Source organism: Ursus arctos, unplaced genomic scaffold, assembly GCF_023065955.2.
Source record: "Ursus arctos isolate Adak ecotype North America unplaced genomic scaffold, UrsArc2.0 scaffold_8, whole genome shotgun sequence".
In the NCBI taxonomy this organism is placed as follows: Eukaryota; Metazoa; Chordata; class Mammalia; order Carnivora; family Ursidae; genus Ursus; species Ursus arctos.
In genome coordinates, this window is record NW_026623100.1 from 15853644 (window position 1) to 15872527 (window position 18884).

At 57.0% G+C, this 18884-nt stretch overlaps 1 protein-coding gene across 3 annotated transcripts in view; it reads left to right on the forward strand.

Annotated features, from left to right (window-relative positions):
• Positions 1–18884, forward strand: part of TTC7A (tetratricopeptide repeat domain 7A) — a 115947-nt gene that overhangs the window by 59044 nt on the left and 38019 nt on the right. For all 3 annotated transcript variants that reach the window (XM_026486390.4, XM_044378210.3, XM_048222425.2), the window contains 5 exons: positions 1316–1420; positions 10820–10937; positions 12010–12067; positions 13265–13337; positions 15162–15322. In XM_026486390.4, the coding sequence (XP_026342175.1) occupies positions 1316–1420; positions 10820–10937; positions 12010–12067; positions 13265–13337; positions 15162–15322 (515 nt within the window). The remainder of the gene's footprint in view (positions 1–1315; positions 1421–10819; positions 10938–12009; positions 12068–13264; positions 13338–15161; positions 15323–18884) is intronic.

Sequence of the window (18884 nt, forward strand, 5' to 3'; positions counted from 1 at the left end):
ACGTGGGAACTGTGATCACACACATGCCCCTGCCTACCTGGGGGTCGCACAAGTTCGGAGTGTGCACACTTGGGGGGAAGGGGTGTCACTGTTGAGTTTCTTGGAGAAGTGTCAGAAGCGCTCAGTGCTGTGTGTCTCGTGTGTGTGTGTGTGTAGCAGGGAGACCAAGGCTGCTTCTCCTGCCCAGGTAGTCACCACAGAGGCAGGATAGGGCAGTGGTTATGAGTGTAGAGCCAGACTGTTCAAACCCCAGCTCAGCCATGTATGGGCACTATGGTCTTGAACAAGCTACTTAAATTCTCCGCCTTTCAGTTTCCTCATCTGTAAATAGGGGACGTGACTCACCTACCTCGTTGGAGAGTTGTGAAAATTAAATTTATAAAGCACTTAAAACAGGGGACGGCAGACTTTCTGTACAAGGTCAGATAGTAGACGGTTTTGATTTTGCAGGCCAGTCTCTGTGGAAACTCGTCTACTCTGTCATAAAAACAGCCGTAGGCAATACATACATGAATGGGCGTGGCTGAGTTCCAATAAAACTTTATTCACAGGAGCAGGCAGAGGGCCGCATTTGGCCTGTGGGCTGTGTTTTGCTGAGCTCTGACTTCTAACAATGCGAGGTGCATAGTAAGATCTGAATAAGTGTCAGCTGGTGTTCTGTTTCTCATTGTGACCGGGAGTCTTGCTGCCTGCCTGTGGATGGTCTCCCCGCCGCCCCCTCCTCCCCCTCGTGGCCATTCTCAGTAGGTCCATTCTGGCCCCATCTCTGCAGCTGAGTCCCTGGAGCCTTGGGGGGGCCCCAGATTCCTGTCTGGAGGTTCTCTCTGCCTCTGCCAGCTTAGCTTCCCTCCTTGTCCTCTGCCAGTCATTATGCCCCCTCAACTCCCCACCACGGCCCTGCCTCCAAGTTCCGTGGAGCTTCGGCCTCATCTTGTCACCTATAAACCAAGGCTGTTGAACTCAGAAGTTTGAAAGAGCCCCTTTTTGCCTCTAAAATTTCTGTGGTTCACATTTGAATTCCTTTAGAAGCGCTTGCACCTGTCGTGACCTTAGCTGTTGGCGCATCACCGGGGCAAGGCTCACAGCCTCCAGTCTCCAGCTGCAGAATCTGAGGCCTGGGAGGGATTTGTCTGCCAACGTGACCTGGGCTCCTCCCACTGGGCCCTCTTCCTGCCTCTTGGGAGGAAAGGGGTGCAGAGCAAGGACTGGCGACTTGGGAAAGCACCCCCCCCCCCCCCCCGCTGTAGGCACAAGGTACCCAGTCTGTCGAGACCAGGGCTGCCAGTGATGGTGTCATCTGCGCTTTCTTCTGCAGTCGGCCTACGCCGTGTCACTGCTGCGGGAATGCATGAAGCTTCGACCCTCGGACCCCACCGTGCCCCTGATGGCCGCCAAGGTCTGCATCGGGTCCCTGCACTGGGTAAGTGAGCTGTGGGGGCAGGGCCCAGGTCCCAGAGGCTCCTGTGGAAGGGTGGCCGTGGGCATGAGATCAGGGCACGCGCATCTTGCTATGTGAATAAGGGGTGGGGGGTGCTTGGGGAGCTATGAGGCAGACAGGCCTGGAAGGAGGAATCTTCTGAGAAAACCAGCCTCCGTCTGCAACAGTAGGTCCCCCAGCTCAGGCTGGCATCAGGTTTATGGTTCAGTCTTGAGATGTGGTCTCCAAAAAGCCAAATGTGGGGGGGGTGGGGGCACCTGCCCAGCAGTGCAGTAGTGGAGGACTTGGAGCACTGGGCCGGCCATCGTTCGGACGGAGGCTCACGTTACTACAGGGGGCAGTTCTGCATGGGCAGGACTAGAGGGTAGCCTCTTCTTTTGAACCCCTTGTTCCTTTTGGCTCCAGCCTGTGGGTCCCTGCCCTGTGCTCAGCTGCCTGCCAAGGGCTCTGCTAAGGCGCCTGAACAGTCAGGTACACCCTCTCCCCACAGGCTGGGCTTTCCTGCAGCGGTGCTCTGAGTTCCTCACAGAGGCCAGCAGCGTGGAGCCGTGAGAGGCACTGGGCCCGGGGCCCTCCCCTCCCCAGGCTCCCTTGGTGGCTCCTCTGAGCCTGTGGGGTCCTGGGGTGGAGCCTCTGCAAAGGTGTCTCCTCCTACTGGGAGCTTCCTTGAGCCCACATCAGCCTCCTGATGTCAGGGGACATTCTAGAACAAATGCATCCTGTCTGGCCTATTGGCCGTCTGCCCCACCCACCTCTGTTCTCTCCAGGCAAAATCGCTCCAGTGCCTTCATCTGCCCTCCAGGCCCAGTGTCTCCCCAGAGGGAGCTGCTCCCACACACAGTCCTCCCCTGACTTTTTTCCCAACCCCCCAGCCCACTCTCACCATGGTTGGGTGCCCAGCTTGTTCTAGGCACCAGAGGCCAGGCTCCAGGTGCATACAGCAGGCGCTTCAGAATTAGTAGCCTGTCTACCTCCTGCTGCCACTCTCCCCCCTGAGGCATCCAGCCCTAGGAAGGGAGACTCCTGTGTTCTAAGCCTTCCTGCCAAGTCTCCCAGGGACTGGAGGCTGGCCCCAACCCTCTCCTGGGTTCCCGCCTTGCCACCGCCCCTGGGGGCCTTGTCCTCTCTTTGCTGCAGAGAAGACTGCCTCCCTAGCGTGAGGAGCAGCAGGGAAAGAGCACCTCCCCCTCTGTCTCCTGGTTCTCACATTCCTGTAGCTGAAGTGCCTGCATGGCCCGGCGTGGCCTCATTCACTGTGAGGGATAAGGGGAGGGGTGCGTCGGGCCCCAGGCCCTAGAGGGTGGTTCTCATGAGGGGGACGTCGGCAGAATGACCTCTCACAGGCTCCAGGCATTAGGAAGCGGCTGCGCCATGAGGTGGGTTAGAGTTTCCCTGCCCACCCCCCGGGTGGTCTTGGTACACAACCCAACCTAGCTGTGCCTCGGTTTCCTCATTCATAAAATGGAAAGAGTAACAGTCTGTTCCTCATATGTGGCATAAATGACATAAAGTATGTAGAAGGCTGGACGGTCAGGAGATGCACAGAGGAGGAGGCCTTGGACCGCGGAGGGTTCAGGCCAGTGGAGGGTTCCTCCATCACTGTTTGCTTTCCCCACCCCGTGATTATTGGGGAAACCCCCTGCTCCCCATGTCTCTCCAGGGGGCCTGTTGGCATCCTGCATCTTACAGGTGGGGAGCTGTGGGGACGGGAGTGGTATGCGGGTACCAGCAGAGACACCCAGACTGCGCACTGGGACAGAGGGCTGTGATGGGAGCCAGGGGACACGGAGGTGGGGGGGTGGGGGCTCGCAGACCCCTCACTCACACTCCTGCATGTTCCAGGGGCTCCTCAGAGGGGCTCACATCCTTCACCGGACGAAGCCCCAGGTACCCGCCTCACCGAGCTGCGGCAGGGGAGGACCCCTGTCCTTCCCAAGGCCACCAGCTCTGAGGTGGCTGTGGGTGTCCACCCAGCCGGCAGCCGCCCTTGCCAGGAAGCCTAAATTTAGGCCTTCCCGCCGTGGAGGAGCTGTTTCCCTCAGCAGCATAATTACAGTCATTACATGCATTCAGATTACATGGTAATAAAATTAGGATCCAATCAGTCCAAATTGAAATCAGATGAGTTAGGAGCAAAGTCATCAATGACAACATAAATAGAAAAGCCCAAAAGGAAACTTAAACATGCAGACTTGTCATCAGAATCGGGGAAGAGGGTGAGCTGTTTAACCTCAGCTGAGAAGCATGCATGGCTTTGGGGGCTGGTTTGAGGCAGGGTTTAAATTGGGTCCAGGCTCAAGCCAGGTCCCATTAGAGGGACAGGGGGTGGCTCCTGGCAGCCGTCCCTAACCTGGAAACCCTGGACCTCCCTAAAGCCCCCGTTTATACCTGCCTGGGACACCTGGCACATTACATTCTGATCTCCAGTGTCTCTTGAAGGCGGAAGCTGTCTCTCTTGTTGAAACCCCAGCCCAGAGTTCATGTCCAGTGCTCAGTGGGTAGATCCTACCGGCCTATGAGCGTAACCACTCAACAGCCAATTCTGCTTTACATGGTACTTCCCTCCCTGCTAGTCGGGGACCTTCTTTCCTTACCAAGTCTGAGCCCTGAGCCTCTCTCCCCAGCGAAGAACACTGCATGTGGTTAGATGTCTACTCATATCTTCTAGAATGACTCTCACCCCAGCTGGCTGGGAGGGATGGGTGTGGGAAGTCTGCCTCTGGTTCAGCGGTTCTCAGGTTCCCAAGCTGGCGCTGGGCAGAGAGCAGACCATGGGTAGCTAAGGGCAGCCTGTTCTCCAAGGAGGCCAGGAGAGGGTGGCCCAGCACTCTATTCCGGGGCCACAAGGAGGAAGAATGTGTCTGACCTCAACGGGCAGAGGGGTGCTGGTGCTTGGGACAGAGACGGTTCCTGAAAGGCATCTGAGGCCACCTCTGTCTTTTGCCATTGCAGCTCTTCTGGCTCACGGCAGCCCCAGTAGGCCCAGCCATTGCCCAGCCAAGCTCCATGAGCAGGGGACAGAAATCTGGGGGTGGACAACTTGGCCCGGGTTGCAGGAAGGGAGGCTGAAACTGGGACATCTGAAAAACGAGCCGTGCTGGGTGAAACCGGCCTGGGTGGCTGTGTGCCCAGAGGTGGAACACCTGCTGTCCCCACGTCCTCTCCCCATGCCCAGAGCCAGCGTGGGACGCCCAAGGCTGAGCCTGGGTCTGAGAGCAAGGTGGCCCTCGAGTCATGGTGCACCAGGCAGAGGGACTGCTCAGTCGCAGGCTGGCTGACACAGGGTTTGCTGCAAGGTGATTGCACCCGGGGCAGGCGTGGGCTCAGGTGGGAGAGCACTGGCCCCGAGGCTTAGCCTGGGCTCCCCTAGGCAGGGGAGGGCATCCCGACCTCTGACCCGGGGACAGCAGTGCGTGGCAGCCTCACGCCTTGGCACGGCCGATGTCTTGCCAAGGTTCCCAGCCAGTTATTTGGGGCAGGAAGGAAAGAGAGTTGTAAATATTTTTTTCGGATCTCTCCAAACACAATTATGTAAAATGTATGTAATTTAAAAAGTGGAGGCTCCCGTGGGAGGATAGGAGATGGGGGTGTGCGTGTGTGCTGTGTGTCACACATGAAAGGGGAGTCATGAAGTGGGAAAGCAGGCCGTGCTCAGCTTCGGAAACGTCTGTGGTGCTGTCTCTCGGCCTCTTCCCTGAGGGGGCGGGATGAAGTGGGGGAAACAGCGCCCGCAGGCTTTGGAGGCAGAGAGGATAGCATTCAAATCCCTCCCCGCCCAGGTAGTAGCTGTGTGACTTTACGGGAGTCATTCCCCCTCTCTGTGCCTCCTCTGTACCCTGGAAGCAGTCACATCCACCCTGTACAGGTGGGGCTCTGAACAGCAGAGCCGAGGAGCGTCGCTGCCTAGCCCACGGCGGGTCCCTGATGAACAGCAGCCATCCTGCAACAGCCCCTTCAAAATAGCGGGGTCGCAGAAGGGAGGTGCTTTTGTGTCCTTACCTTCACGTTTCCGAGTCAGGGCTGGCCTGAGCCAGGAAGATGAGGTGAGTGTTTATGAGGCAGGGAATCAAGAATCCCAACACTCGGCCCCTGGCTGTGGAAATAAGGCAATTTCATCCAGCACCTCTCAGGAGGGGAAAGTGCCCTTGCCGTGGAGCGGTTAGCAACAGGTCCCGGGCCCCAGGGGAAGGGCCAGAGGAGACCCAGAGATGCTGCTTCAACAAGCTCGGCAGGCTCCGAGAGGGACTTTCTCCGGGTCCCGGCAAGGGAGGAAGAGGCTGAACTGCCAGGGGTACAACCTCTTTGGCCCAGTGCAAGATGGATGAGGCAGCCCAGGGAGTGGAAGGCAGCCGAGCAAGAGCACCGTGTGCGAGCCAGAGGCCCGTCTGTGTGGGGACCAAATTAGGAAGCCTGGAGAGCCGTCGGAACTTGTGAAGTCATGGGAACGCTGCCCTTACTTCTGGAGAGCCAAAGCAGAGGGTCCAAACATTAGAGCCTTCCATGCATCCTTTTCCCAAATGGTCAGAGAGGAAGAAAGTGAAGAGCCACGGAGGGCGGCTGTGACTCAGGCAGCTCAGAAAGCTCCAGACGTAGGCTCAGGAGACCCGGGGTGGACACCCAGTCCTGTCACTCACTCACCACATGGCCTTGGATAGGTCCCCTAAGCTCCCTCTGCCCCAGAACCTTCAGCTGTATAACACCTGTGCCATTAGGCACGAAACCACTCTAGAATGGCAGGGGCATGGGGGAGGGGGTCTCTACCTGGGGTTCATGGCAAAGTGACAGGGCTGTTGTAGGTAAAGGAGATAGTAAAAAGCAGTATATCACTGAAAGGAGAATGGTTGAAAAGAATTTAAAACCCCGTCACCTTGGAGGAGTTTTGATGAGCAAGGAGAGCCCAGCACTGTAACCTGAGATAATCTTGCAGAAACAGCAGGCCTAACTTCAGAGCCCCCAGCTGTTGGCTTTCAAGGCCACCAGAGAAGTGACTGGAGATTGGAAAGGCCGAGTGAGGTGGTCCCAGGGAGAAAGATGTCGGGGGTGGCTGGAGGTGGGGCGGGCACCGCTCAACTCAGTCAGCCGCTGGATTAGAGCTGTGGCTTTCACGTTGGAAGTTGAGACCTATTAGTGGGTTGTGAAATAGAACTCTTTTTTTTTTTAAGATTTTATTTTTATTTATTTAGAGAGAGCACATGCACAGGGGGAGGGGCAGAGGGAGAGGGAAAGAGAGAATCTCAAGCAGACTCCTCGCTGAGCATAGAGCCCGACGCAGGACTCGATCTCACGACCCTGAGATCATTATCTGAGCTGAAATCAAGAGTCGGACGCTTAACTGACTGAGCCACCCAGGCGCCCCTACAATTCTTTCTTAAGAAAAAATTGAAATAGGCTCTCAGGGAATAGGACAGATACATCCGCGTGTATTACCCACAGTGGGGGTGAGTATTGTGACAAAGAATAGGTTAGTGGGTATATGTGTGTCCTGGACCCTAGGGAGAGAATCTGAGGGTCTGACCAGCTGGCACAGTGGACTGCATGGGGCTGTAGAGACCCAGCTGATCCTTGTGCGGAGTCTCCTTTTCTGACTAAGGGTTGGGCAAGAGACAAAGGCAGGCAGCAGTACCCCCTTTGGATTCCAGCACAGTCTTTGCCACCACTTAACCGGTTTGTCAGCGAGGTCAAGTACAGGGGCACAAGTACTCTTCTCAGATGGTCCTTCCCACATCTGTCAGGCTGAGACCGAAGAAAATTCTGGAAGACTCAACTAACTATAGATAGAAATTAAATCACTAATAATAATGGTTTGCCTTTATTCAAGCACTGCTCTGAGCATTCACAGTGTCTTATCCCATTCAGTCCTCCCAGCAACTGGATGTCTGTCTGTGAGGCGACACTTGTACCATTTTATGGAAGAGGGAACTGAGGCACCGCAGACCAGGATTTGAGCTCAGGAAGTCTGCACCAGTGCTTGTGTTCTTAGCCTCAAGGCTGTCATCTGCGTAGAGAGCTTACTTGTGAGGGCGGAGCTAATGCTGGACTTGGGTGGGCTTTTAGTACTTCGGAGCACAAATGACAAAGCCACATTCTCGAGGGCGTTAGGATTGCCACTCATGTCTTAGAGCAAGGGGAATGGTGCGTTGTGTGTGCGTGTGTGTACACACACACACAACATAGATATTTCTTTAAAATATATTTACAATAAATGTAAATTTTGGATTTTTGTTTTCGGGGGTTTTTTTGTTTCTGTTTTTGTTTTTGTTTTGCTCTGATAGCATTCTTTCCTTCCACTGGCCAGTTAGAGCACCCACATATTTTAATACTTTCTGTCATCATATTGTATATTGTCATACTTACAATTTTTTTTCCTTCATTATCCCTGCAGGGACTCCACAAAGCAAAAAGCTTGCTTTGTAGTAGGTCATAGAAACCAAAATAGCGTTGGCCATGTAGGGAAAGGGTCATTCAAGCTTTGTGTGTGCTGCCAGAGCGACCACAGTACCTTCAAGCTTTGTGAGTTTGATTTGAGATGAATGCTGACACTGTGCTTAAACTGCACAGACAAGGCTGGCAAGTACTGGCCAAGGAAGGCTCCTGACCTGCAGGTCAGAGTGGACCACAGATTGGACAAGCTAAGGATGTATGTTTTCACTTATTTTTAAAGATTTATTTATTTTAGAGAGAGAGAGGGTGCACATACAAGTGGGGGGAGGGCAGAGGGAAAGAATCTTCACGCAGACTCCCTGCTGAGCACGGAGCCCAGTGCGGGGCTTGATCCCACGACCCCGAGATCGTGACCTGAGCTGAAACCAAGAGTCGGACACTCAACTGACTGAGCCATCCAGGCTCCCCTGTTTGCACTAAAGTATGGTGAGCTCTACTAACCCAGAATATGATGTGTATGAACTAGAGAATGACTTTTCCCTGTTTCCCAGTAACTGTTGAGCTTTCTTCCCAGCACCTTCCCTACATGAGTTGCAAGAGATAGAAGCTGGCATTTGCTGAGTAGAAGGACATGGTCATGGGAACAGTGTATATACATGGTTGCAGTAGGTTTCTAGATTCTATAACTTGTACTTGGTGGTTTATAAACCAGCTTGCTCCTGTTTGGGGCGTAATGATGCCTAAAGACAGTGTATGAAATGAGTTGCATCAGTAATGGGATATTGGGGGGGGGGGGTCAGTTTGCTCACTTAACCCTTTTCTTGGTGCCTCCTGTCCTCCCTCTGCCATGAGTCTTCCTTGGACAGCCACAGCCACATGACTGTCCTCTTGGGGCTCCACTAGCCCCATGCCAGCATCACACAGTGGAGCCTGAATTAAGAGCCACCCTGTCGTATGGGGTCAACTTGCAGGACTTGCGTGTGAACTCATCTGGGCATCCCCCTCCCTGTCGTTGGGGCCCCCCAGCTGGGCCCATCACAGAGCCTGCTGCTGCAGAAGCCTCTGCGAAGGTCTGTGCAGAGGAGCAGTTGCAGGGGAGGGGGGTGTCCAAGTCTCCATTTTGCAGAAGAGGACCTTCGGGGCACAGAAACGAAGTGATCTGCGCCAGGCCCCACTGCTGTTAGGTGCTGGGCGAGGCTCAGAGCCTGTGTCTGGGAGCTCATCCTTCAGTGCTTTTCTCTCCACCTGGCTCTGACTGTAGGTCCCCGAAGCCACCCCGCCCCAGCCACTGCCCCAGGTCCTGCTGGGCCGGGTGCTGTAGGACACTGGTCTTAGCCGCTACAGCCACGGGCCCGCCTGGCCGGCCGAGGTGGGCAGCAGGCAGCAGAGGGGTTTCCTGAGCTACGGCCTCCCCCAAACCTTGAGTCCTGGGGCCTGATGGTGTCAGAACTTAGGTCCTTAGACTCCCTACTCCTCTCAGTGACCAGCCCCCCAACTTGGAGGTGGCCCGCTGCCCAGGCCAGCAGCCAGAGCACCACCACGGGGGGCTTTAGCATTGCCCTGGTCAGCATGCGTCAGGCGGCCTAAGTCAGGGATGGTGGACAGGCCTCAGAGGGATTCACCCCCCCTCCTACCATCTCTGTCCGGGCTATCTGCTCACAGGCTCTGCTTCCTTGCACTTTGGTTCTGTTGTTTCCCTCCCTGCACAGTGGGATCTCTGTTCCTTCAGCCCTTCCCCTGCACAGAGCTTCCCATGGCTGTGTGCAGAGGGCACGCTTCCCCAGCGCACCTCCCCTCTGCTGATGGCCTCTGTCTGAGGGTCTCAGCTCCACATTCCAGGGACAGAGGGTCTACCGGCGCCCTGGCTGTGGCCAGTGGTCAGGCCACAAGATGCACAGAGCTGCCCCTCTCCTGCCAGGGTGGGGTGGCAAGGACAAGAACAGGGCAGGAGCAACACTGGTGTGAATGCCAGACGCCACCTGGGGTTTGAGTCTAGCTCCCTGGTTGAATGTAGCTCCCTGATGGCCCTCTGCTGCGGGCAAGACGCCCCACATGGGGCCATGACGTCTGGGTGGCAGTGGGGCTTCGGGTATGGTCCCTTCAGCCCCCTAGCTGTGGGGTGGTGCCAGTCTTTGTTCTCGGTGACACTGACGCCAGTACGCTGCCATGCCAGGCACAGGGACAGATGACATTCCTGGGCTGGGGAGGAGGAGGGGGGCCTCTTGGAGGCCTGTGGGCCATGCGTGGGCATGGCTGAGACCCCCAGCTATCTCCCACCTCCCTGACTGGCCTGACCACTGTGGGGGCCCCAGGCAGCTTGTGAGGGCTGCCTTGTGCGTGCCCCTCTTCATGTCATGTGACTTGTGTGATGGGGTGTGCACACGTGACCTGCGCCAGTTGGTCTCTTTCCAACTCGAACGGTTCCTCCTGTCCCCAGGACAAAAACAGCCTCAGGCCTTTTTCCCCTGAAAAGTGTGAGCTCCCTGTGTCCGGGAGCAAGCTCACAGACAGAGCCCAAGTGGCAGGCTGCCCATTCGGCAGGGTTGGCGATGTCCCCAAGAATCAGTCCCAGGGCTCTGCCTGCCCCCCGGCCCCAGCTTCCCTCTCTTTGCTGCACAGGGCAGACACAGACAGAGGCCAGATGGTGAAAGGAGCTGTCACAGAGTGGCCTGGTCCTGGGTCCCCGCTCTTGGCAGAATAAGCTCTAGGGAGCTAGGCTGTCCGGGGCGAGGGAAGCTTCTCCCTGTGAGAGGTAGCACCCTGCGACGCTGAGCTCAGGCCCTTGGGTTGCGGGTAAGAGGTCCAGAGAATTGCTGATAGAGGAAACCGCCTTATTTCTTCTACTTAGGGTGGTATGGTCTCAGACAAGCCACCTGGCCTCTGGTCGCGCTGCCCACACATGAGGAATTGCAGTTCTGAGTGTCCCAGGCTGGTGACTGAAGGGCTGCATGCCGAGGCCAGGAAAGCCCTCCTGGTGACCTATGCCTCTCCTCTTTGCAGCTGGAGGAGGCAGAGCGCTTTGCCACGACAGTGATCGACCTCGGGGAGGAAGCTGGGGAATTCCTTGCCAAGGGCTACCTGGCACTGGGCCTCACATACAGCCTGCAGGCCACTGACGGTGAGTGCCAGGGCCTCGGAGCCTCTGCCTGGGGGGCTCAGGCTTCCCGGTGGCCTCCCGGGCATCTTGTCCCACCAGTGCCCAGCACATCTCTATTGAGTACACACACACACACACACACACACATTCTCTCTCTCTCTCTCTCACCCCTCAGTCCCATTTCCACTCTTTTACCCAGACTTCATCACTCTCACACATGCCCTCTTCATGGACCCACCCTTCGAGGCCAGGTCCCAGCCCCTCGGCAGAGCTGATACCCGCCTCTGGAACTCCTGTGTGCCCGCAGTCTGTAATATGCTGCCCGCCCGGACCCCACAGTGTCTTTATTCTGTTTTGCTCTTACCCTCAGCACTGCTTTGACCTTCTGGGGTCTTTTAAACCTCCCTTGACACATGGCACAGTGCTGGGTACACAGTCGGTGCTTAATAAATACTTGTGCTTGGAGGATAGGTTCCACTCCTGCCGCCCCGAGGCTGGCATTCTTTCCCGAACCCTGCCAGCTCAGCCGCGTGTCCCCCCATCAGTGAGGCAGCCACCTACTTCTGTATGCTTGCAGGAAGGGGAGCAGTGGGGTCCCGTGCAAACTAAACCTGGAAGAGTAATCTGACCAGGACGGGGCTGGGACCTGGGTGACAGTCATTTTAAAGCTTACCAGGTGGTTCCGTGTGCAGCTGAGACTTCAAACACCTGCCCTTAAATTTTAACACTGAAAATTTGTTAAAAATGGTTTAAAAAGAAGAGCCCTGTGGGTAAGGAAGCCCCAGGAGGCAGGCATCAGCCCGTGGAGCCTGTCTCTCCAGGCTCAGGTGGCAAAGAAGGTGAAGGAGTGGAGGGAGCCGGTGTGCTGAGTCACATGCTGGGAGGCTGGGGCCAAGTGGACGCCCCACACCCTCCGCGGGTGACTAGGGTGGTGGGTGGCAGCAGCGCAGAGCTGATGGAGTGCAGGATTTGCCGGATGGGGCCCTCATCGGGCCTCTCCCTGCAGAGCTTGTGCCCCCCGGGATGGGGCAGGGCTGGGCCCGCAGCCCTTCAGCACGCCCTCATGGCTCTGTCTCCGTCTTGTCTCCTGCAGCGACTCTGAAATCCAAGCAAGATGAGTTGCACCGGAAAGCACTGCAGACTCTGGAGAGGTGAGGGGACCCCCGGCCCAGCAGAGGCACCAGGTGGCACGTTCACGCACTTTATCTCCCTGGACCCTGTGGTGGTGGCAGAGTGAAGGTTTCCAGCCCCAGTTCATTGACCAGGAAACCAAGGCTCTGAGAGCTCACGCGGGAAGCAGGGACAGGCCTTTGGGGTTGGGTGGGCAGGTGGAGCCCTTCAGTGATGGTGGGGCACCCCTAGGCTCAGCCCCTCCCCTCTGGAGCTCAGGGCTCTGACATGGGAATCAGAGCCCATGGATGTTGTGAGAATTCTGAGATAAAGCTGGAAAAGCACCTTACATATGTGCCTTAAGGGTAGCAGGGGCTCAGAATTGGTGTTTGCCTCCTGCCAGCCCCTCTCTGACCTGAGGGCTGTGAGAACCCCCCACACCAGTCCTCACAGACATTTCCTGGCAGTCAAGGTCCCGGAGGGAAGGAGTGAAGGGGATGCCAGAGAAGCCCCTCCCCTGTGCTGGCCCTCCCTCCTTCCCTCCCTCGTTCGGACCCATCCTTGCTAAGCCCCTGCCTCCTCCATAGCCTTGGGTCCCGCCTGAGCATCCTGCCCCCCGCTCCTCTGGCCCATCGCAGGGCTCTGCCCTGTGAGCCCTATGGGTCTTACTCCCCCCAAGTACTGCTGTGGAAGTTGCTAGCCCGGACCCCGTCCTAGACATCTTGTGCCTTCCTACAGGAACATACAGCACATCCAGCCCCTCTCTGGGGCAGGTTGTTCCTGAACCCAGGGAGGTAAAAGTCCCATCCAGGCCAATCCCCACTGAGCTACTAGGGCCAACTCCTCATTCCCAAGGCTTCGCTACCAGAGAGGCCATTCCCAGCCCCTCCACCTGCAGGAGTGTTCCCTTCTGTCCTACAGTGGAGAGGTCAGGCTCCAGGCTCCATACAAGGCCACCACAGGGCCTCAGCCAGGCCAACAGTTGCCCAGAGGCAAGGGCCATTCCCCACTCCCCAGTCCTCCCCTCTCAGATGGCGCCCTGCCTCGGCAGAGCCAACTCTCTTGGAGCCTGCTGCCCACGGGCTGCCACCGCCATCATCCCCCGCCGGGCACCCTCTGAGAACCCCCGACATTTCGCCCTGCAGCACCCAGCAGAGCACTGGCATGCGGGAGGCCCACATCACACACTGGGTGCTCAGTCCTTGCTCGCTGACCTGTCACCCCCTCTCCCCATACAGAGCCCAGCAGCTGGCGCCCGGGGACCCCCAGGTCATCCTCTATGTCTCCCTGCAGCTGGCCCTCGTCCGCCAGGTGGGTTGTCACATTTCCTAACTCCCAGGTCCCCGAGGGCTGTGGAGCTGCTCCTGCCACCACTGCTTTGCCCAGCCACGTGACCCTTTGCAAGGGACCTGACCTCTCCAAGTCCCTGTTTTCTTGTCCGTTATATGAGCACCTTCATACTGCCCCTCTGAGAGACCCAGTAAGGATGAAGTCAGAAACTGTGGTAAAGCCCAAGGTGGGCACACAGCAAGGGATTATTCTCTGCCCTCACGGCCTCTTGAAGAGTTCGGTCTCCTGAGAAGTTGCTGAGTGACCACAGGAAGCATTTATGTCTTCACCTTCCACAAAGCTTGCTCCGTGGGGCTCCTGGCTTCCAGGTCTGGGATGAGGCACTTGGTACCTCTCTGGCACTCTCGCCAAGGACCATCGCTCTGCTCTGGTGTTCCGAAGAACACAGGCGCGAGTACCCGAGAGCACTTCATTTTCAGCCCGCTGTAAGCTCCGGGGCTTCTCTTGCCAATCAAGTTTGTGATAAACCTTTGGTGATACATTTTTCTAGTATCTTTAATTATCCAGCCACCCCTGATGGATGTCTGTCCTCCCAGAGAGATGGCAGCGCCAGGCCAGTGGAGCCTGGCTCCCAGTTTCCTTGGGGACCCCAGATGCTGGGAGCCTCAGGGAGCTGAGGACCGTCGCATGGACACTAGGCTAGACCTGGCCCACCCGGGTGTCTGATAGCCTCCAGCCCATCCTGCTCAGAGCACGTGTGGCTGCCTGAGCAGTGACAGCTGTGGGTTTGGACACTCGGCCCAGGATAATGGGCTTCACTCTGGAGAATCACCAGGGAGGAGCAGCCTTGGGGAGACACAGGCAAGCTGAACCAGTGACCACAGTAACCTTGCTTCCTGCCCTTTCCTTGAACTTTCCATAAAAGGAGTTTCCCGTGGGTGGAGTCAGGGCCTGGACCGAGTACTCACAGTGTGTGCCGAGGCTGGAGGGAGAGGGGACTAGGGACCTAAGGCCCCAGCTGGCCTGCACCATAGGCCCCTCGGGGAGCACGGGAGGCCCATGTCTGAGGTGTGGTAAGGAGCAAAACTTTCTGGAAAAGACTCCCTGGTTCCTGGGAGGATAGGGAACGGATTTCGAGAGAGTTGCCGGAGCCGATGCAGTCGCCAGTCCCAAGGGCATGAGAGCACACAGCCCTCAGGAGGAGAAGGAAGCGTCTTACTGCTCCGCAGCTGCCTGGGCTCTGGGGGCTTGAGGAGGGACAGGCACGTCCCACAGGTGCAGGACTGGGCAGAATGTTCTCGCACGTCGTCTCACCCTCTCAGCCGCTGGCACAGGCACGACCGTCCTCCTCACTTTGTAGCTAAGAACTGTAGCTCAGAGCAGTCGCCGGAAGGTTCTAGCTAGGAAGTGGCCGGGCCGGCAGCCACGCCCCTACCTGACCCCTGAGCCGAAGTTGTGGGTCTCTGAGTAGGAGGAGGCATTTGTGTGTGGTCTCCATCACTGCACGGACAGGTGCAGAGGAGACCCACCTCTGGATCTGCACCCAGGGACCTGGATGGCCTCCTTACGGCCCCCACATCCACCCAGATCCTCTGTGCTGCACCCTAAACCCGCTCCTCTTTACCCCCGAGCAGCAGTGGCTGCCCGAGCCTGACCTGGGACAGCAGATCCCTCTCACCATGGTACTTAGGGCTGTGTTTTCTGGTCAGAGCACGAGCCCCACCCCCAGGGCCCAGGGTCTCACTTGAGTCTGCTCTGTTCTCATTGGCCGGCGCTGGCACCAGAGTCCTGGGGGGAGGGCTGGGCCTTGGAGAAGGTCACTAAGCTGGCAATCTTCTCTGGCAGATCTCCAGCGCCATGGAGCAGCTGCAGGAGGCCCTGAAAGTGTGCAGGGATGATGCCAGCGCCCTCCACCTGCTGGCGCTCCTCTTCTCGGCCCAGAAGCACTACCAGCACGCCCTGGACGTCATCAACATGGCCATCACAGAGTATCCCGAGAACTTCAAGTGAGTTCCCTGTGGACACTGCTGGGGGTTGGGGGCTGGCCTGCCACGGACACAGGTGCCCTCGCACACCGCTGCCACACACTGATTAAGTGCCCACTGCGTGCACACCCCCTGGCTGGAGGGTCAAGGCCAGGCGAGGCCCTGTGGGGTCAGAGAATGGCTCTGGCGTTCTGGGCTAGGAGGCGTCGGGGGGAGTGGTGAGCTCTGCGCAGCAGCTGCGGGCTCCACGGGGGCTACGTGGACCGCAGAGGAGACTGTGTTCAACTGCACGTGCTCGAGCTGCTTCCACCCCGCCCTGGGCTCTGCCTTTGAGCCTCATGGGCACACTAACTTGTGTAACTTAATCATAACCCTGGCACAGCCAGCCAAGGATGAGCTTCTAACACTGGCTGGGCTGGCGAGGCCAAGTGAGCCATCTCCCGCCTCCAAGCAGGCCATGGGCATTGGGGGAAAGGGGTTCTCTCCTTCCACAGTAGTCCTGGCCTCTCCCTCCATCCTTGGCAACTCCACATCCCCCAAGGCCACACTGCCTAGACGTCCCTCCTCTTTGGAGCAGGGTTCATGCTGCATTTGGCCCAGACCATGGTGGGTATGGCAGGACGAGACTTTCCTGCCCCCTCCTATACACAAACAACCCACTGCCACCCAACCAGGACACGGGGGGAACAAGATCCGTGCTGGGCCAGCTGAGGCAGGAGGGTGCGTTGCTCTGCAGGAGGGAATGAGGAGGTCGGTCAACTTTTGATTTCTGCCCTCTTCCCCCAAAGCATGTGACACTGGGTATAATAGACCTTGTTTCTCTGAACCCTGTGAGCCCAGGATGAGAGGCCCCTGAGCACCCCATTCCCACTATGTTCCCCCTTCGGGTCTGAAGGAGGGCTATTTAGCACCAGCCAGGGGCTGTTTTCCTTCAGAGAGCAGAAAGAAGCATGGTCCTGGCTCCCTGGAGGGGGGACTCACACTGGCAATGGAGACAGGCTCACGAAGAATCAGGGGAAATGGGTGGGCGCCACAGCCGTGTTAGGTGATAAAGGGAAGCTGCAATTGTCCCAGCCCGAGGAGGTTCCCTTCATGTGGGGAGCCTGGGCATCTGCCTCTGTCCATCCCTAGCTCATCGGGGCCAGAGCTGGCTTTCCCGTGCCTGTGGCCGCCTTCAGAGAATGCCATGGGTAGCTTTGCCTGCAGACCTTGCAGGATGACTGTCTTCACCGAGGCTCAAGAAGGGTGTTTTGGGAGCATCAGAGAGCCCTTACAGTAAGCACCCCAGGGTGCCCCACTGAAGAGCAGGCTCCAGTGAATAAAGCCAAGGGCGGGCGTTCCCCCTGCAGGTCAGCCCCACTTCCCCTAGTCCACACTGACCCTCTGCCCGCAGCATGCTGACTCCTGACCCTTCCTGTCCCCCCGCTATCCTGTCTCAGGTGGGCTCGGCTGCCCACAGCTAGGTGGAGCCTGTTCTTTGCATTCAGGAGATGGCCCTGACTCTTGGCCTCAGCCTGCACTTGGGAGATTACTAAAACTGAAATCGGTTCACTCGAAAAGGCAGGTAGCTTAGGGAATACTAAAACACAGGTAAGATAGTGTGTGGACAAGAGATGAGTTCCTTTGTCTCACTGTGCCAGCATAATACAACAAGACCTACTGTGTAGAAGTTTATTTTTTCACTTTTAGTGGAAATGCACAAAGGACAAAGGTCCTCCTCTTCCAGTACCAGTTATCTCGCTTTTTTCCAAGCTCCATTCTCACGATTGTCAGGCAGAATCTGACCCACTGTCTGCTGCCAGCCATGCGTGTGCTTGTATATGTGTGTACGTGTGTGTGCCTTGTGTTCGTGCGTGCGCACGTGTGTGTGTGTGTCTGTGTGTTTACTGTATTGTCAGTTAGGCTTTGATGGAAACAAAAGCAGTGCGGAAGAAGATCTTAGACTCCTAGAGTGGGGAGGGGTCCTGGCCCTGCCCCAGGTCAGAGCATGTGTCCTAAGAAGGAGAGGCTGGGCCTGGCATCAGACGTTAGTTGACCAGCAAGTCCTTTTCCCAAGTGCAACATTACCCGCCAGTGGAGACTCTCTGGGGGCAGAGGGGAACAGAGCTGTCCTGATGGAAACGGGGCAGGGAGTCTCATGCTGCCCACCTGGCCCTTCCTCGGGCCCCCAGTCCCAGCAAGGAGCCTCACATTCCAGCACCTGGCATCTTGCTGCAGTATCTCTTCCTTACTTTCGGGCTGAATGCTCTCTGCTGGCAGAATCACTCCCCCTGGCCTGATGTGGGGAGGCTCACGGCTCTTTCTGAAAATCTGCTTGGAGCCCACAGCGTGTGGGGGTTGTGTTGGGTTTGGAGGGCGGCACTCTGGCTCTCCCTCAACCCCCAGCCCACCTTGGGAGAGGTGCCACCTGCCTCCTGGGCTCCTTGGCTGGGTGAGGAAGCCCCCTTCTCCCCAGTCTTCCTCCCCCTTGTTGGTGGTGTGTGTGCCCTTCCCCTCAAGGGTGCTTCTCCCCCCTCCTACCGCCACCTCACTCAGGGGCCGACTCCTTCACCAGGAAATGCTTCACTCACTGCAAGTGTCTTCGTGGGGGTTGTGGAGAGCTGGTCCTTGCCGAGGTGGTGACTCCCCCTCTTGAGGCCCATGGGTGGGCTTCTGGGCCTCCAAGAATGCCTAGACCTGAACCCTAATAGTTGGGCCTGTGTGCCTGTGTCCAGGGAGATGGCTTTCACCAGATCTTCTATGGGACCCTAAACCCAAAACAGATCCCAGTGCAGATTGTGTTCTTGGTCAATTTGTAGGACAGTTGTGCCCCTCTCCATCGACTGTGTCCCTACTTCTGCCGGCAGTAGCCCCTGATGGGGCAGGCTCTGCATGAGAGCAGAGCTGCCCAGTCCAGACACCATGAGGTCACTGCCGGGGCATCAGGGGCTTGCGCCGTGGGGCTGGTAGCAGGAAGACCTCTCTGAGGTCCAAGCCCAGGGAGGGAAAGTGTTTAAGTCCCATCCCTAGGGTTCTTCTGTTTTGTGTCTCTGCAGAGAGGCCTGGGGACCAGAGCATCCCCTTCTCCGTGGTGCCTCACTCTGCAAAGCCTGCCCATGTAGAGACATGATAGAGAAGCAGTGGCAGATTCTTTATCTCGAAGCCACCATGAGCCCCTCCCCTCCATGGCCCTGAGGACCTCTGTCTTGATTGGAGCCAGCCCTAAAAGGCTGCAAAACTAACTAAAAAAAATAAAGGGTGCATCTGGGCTCCTAAACTGTGAGATAATACATTTCTGTTATCTTTAAAAAAAAAAATCAATCCTTAAAAATATATATATATATATAGGAGGTTGGGAGTGGGTGTGGGAAATCCACCTACCACACAGCTCTGTGAAGTGACCATAGAGCATGACCATGGCTCTTTGTGAATAAGGCAATCCTGTTGCCCGCAGATGGGACAGCAGAGTACAGAAACCCGTGGATTAGCAGGAAATGTCATTGAGCCCATTACCGGCCAGGGATCACTGAAAAATGTCATTGCTCTTCAACTGAGACTGCACCCTGCTTCTCCAGCTGCTCCCTGCACCGGGAACAAGTTCTGT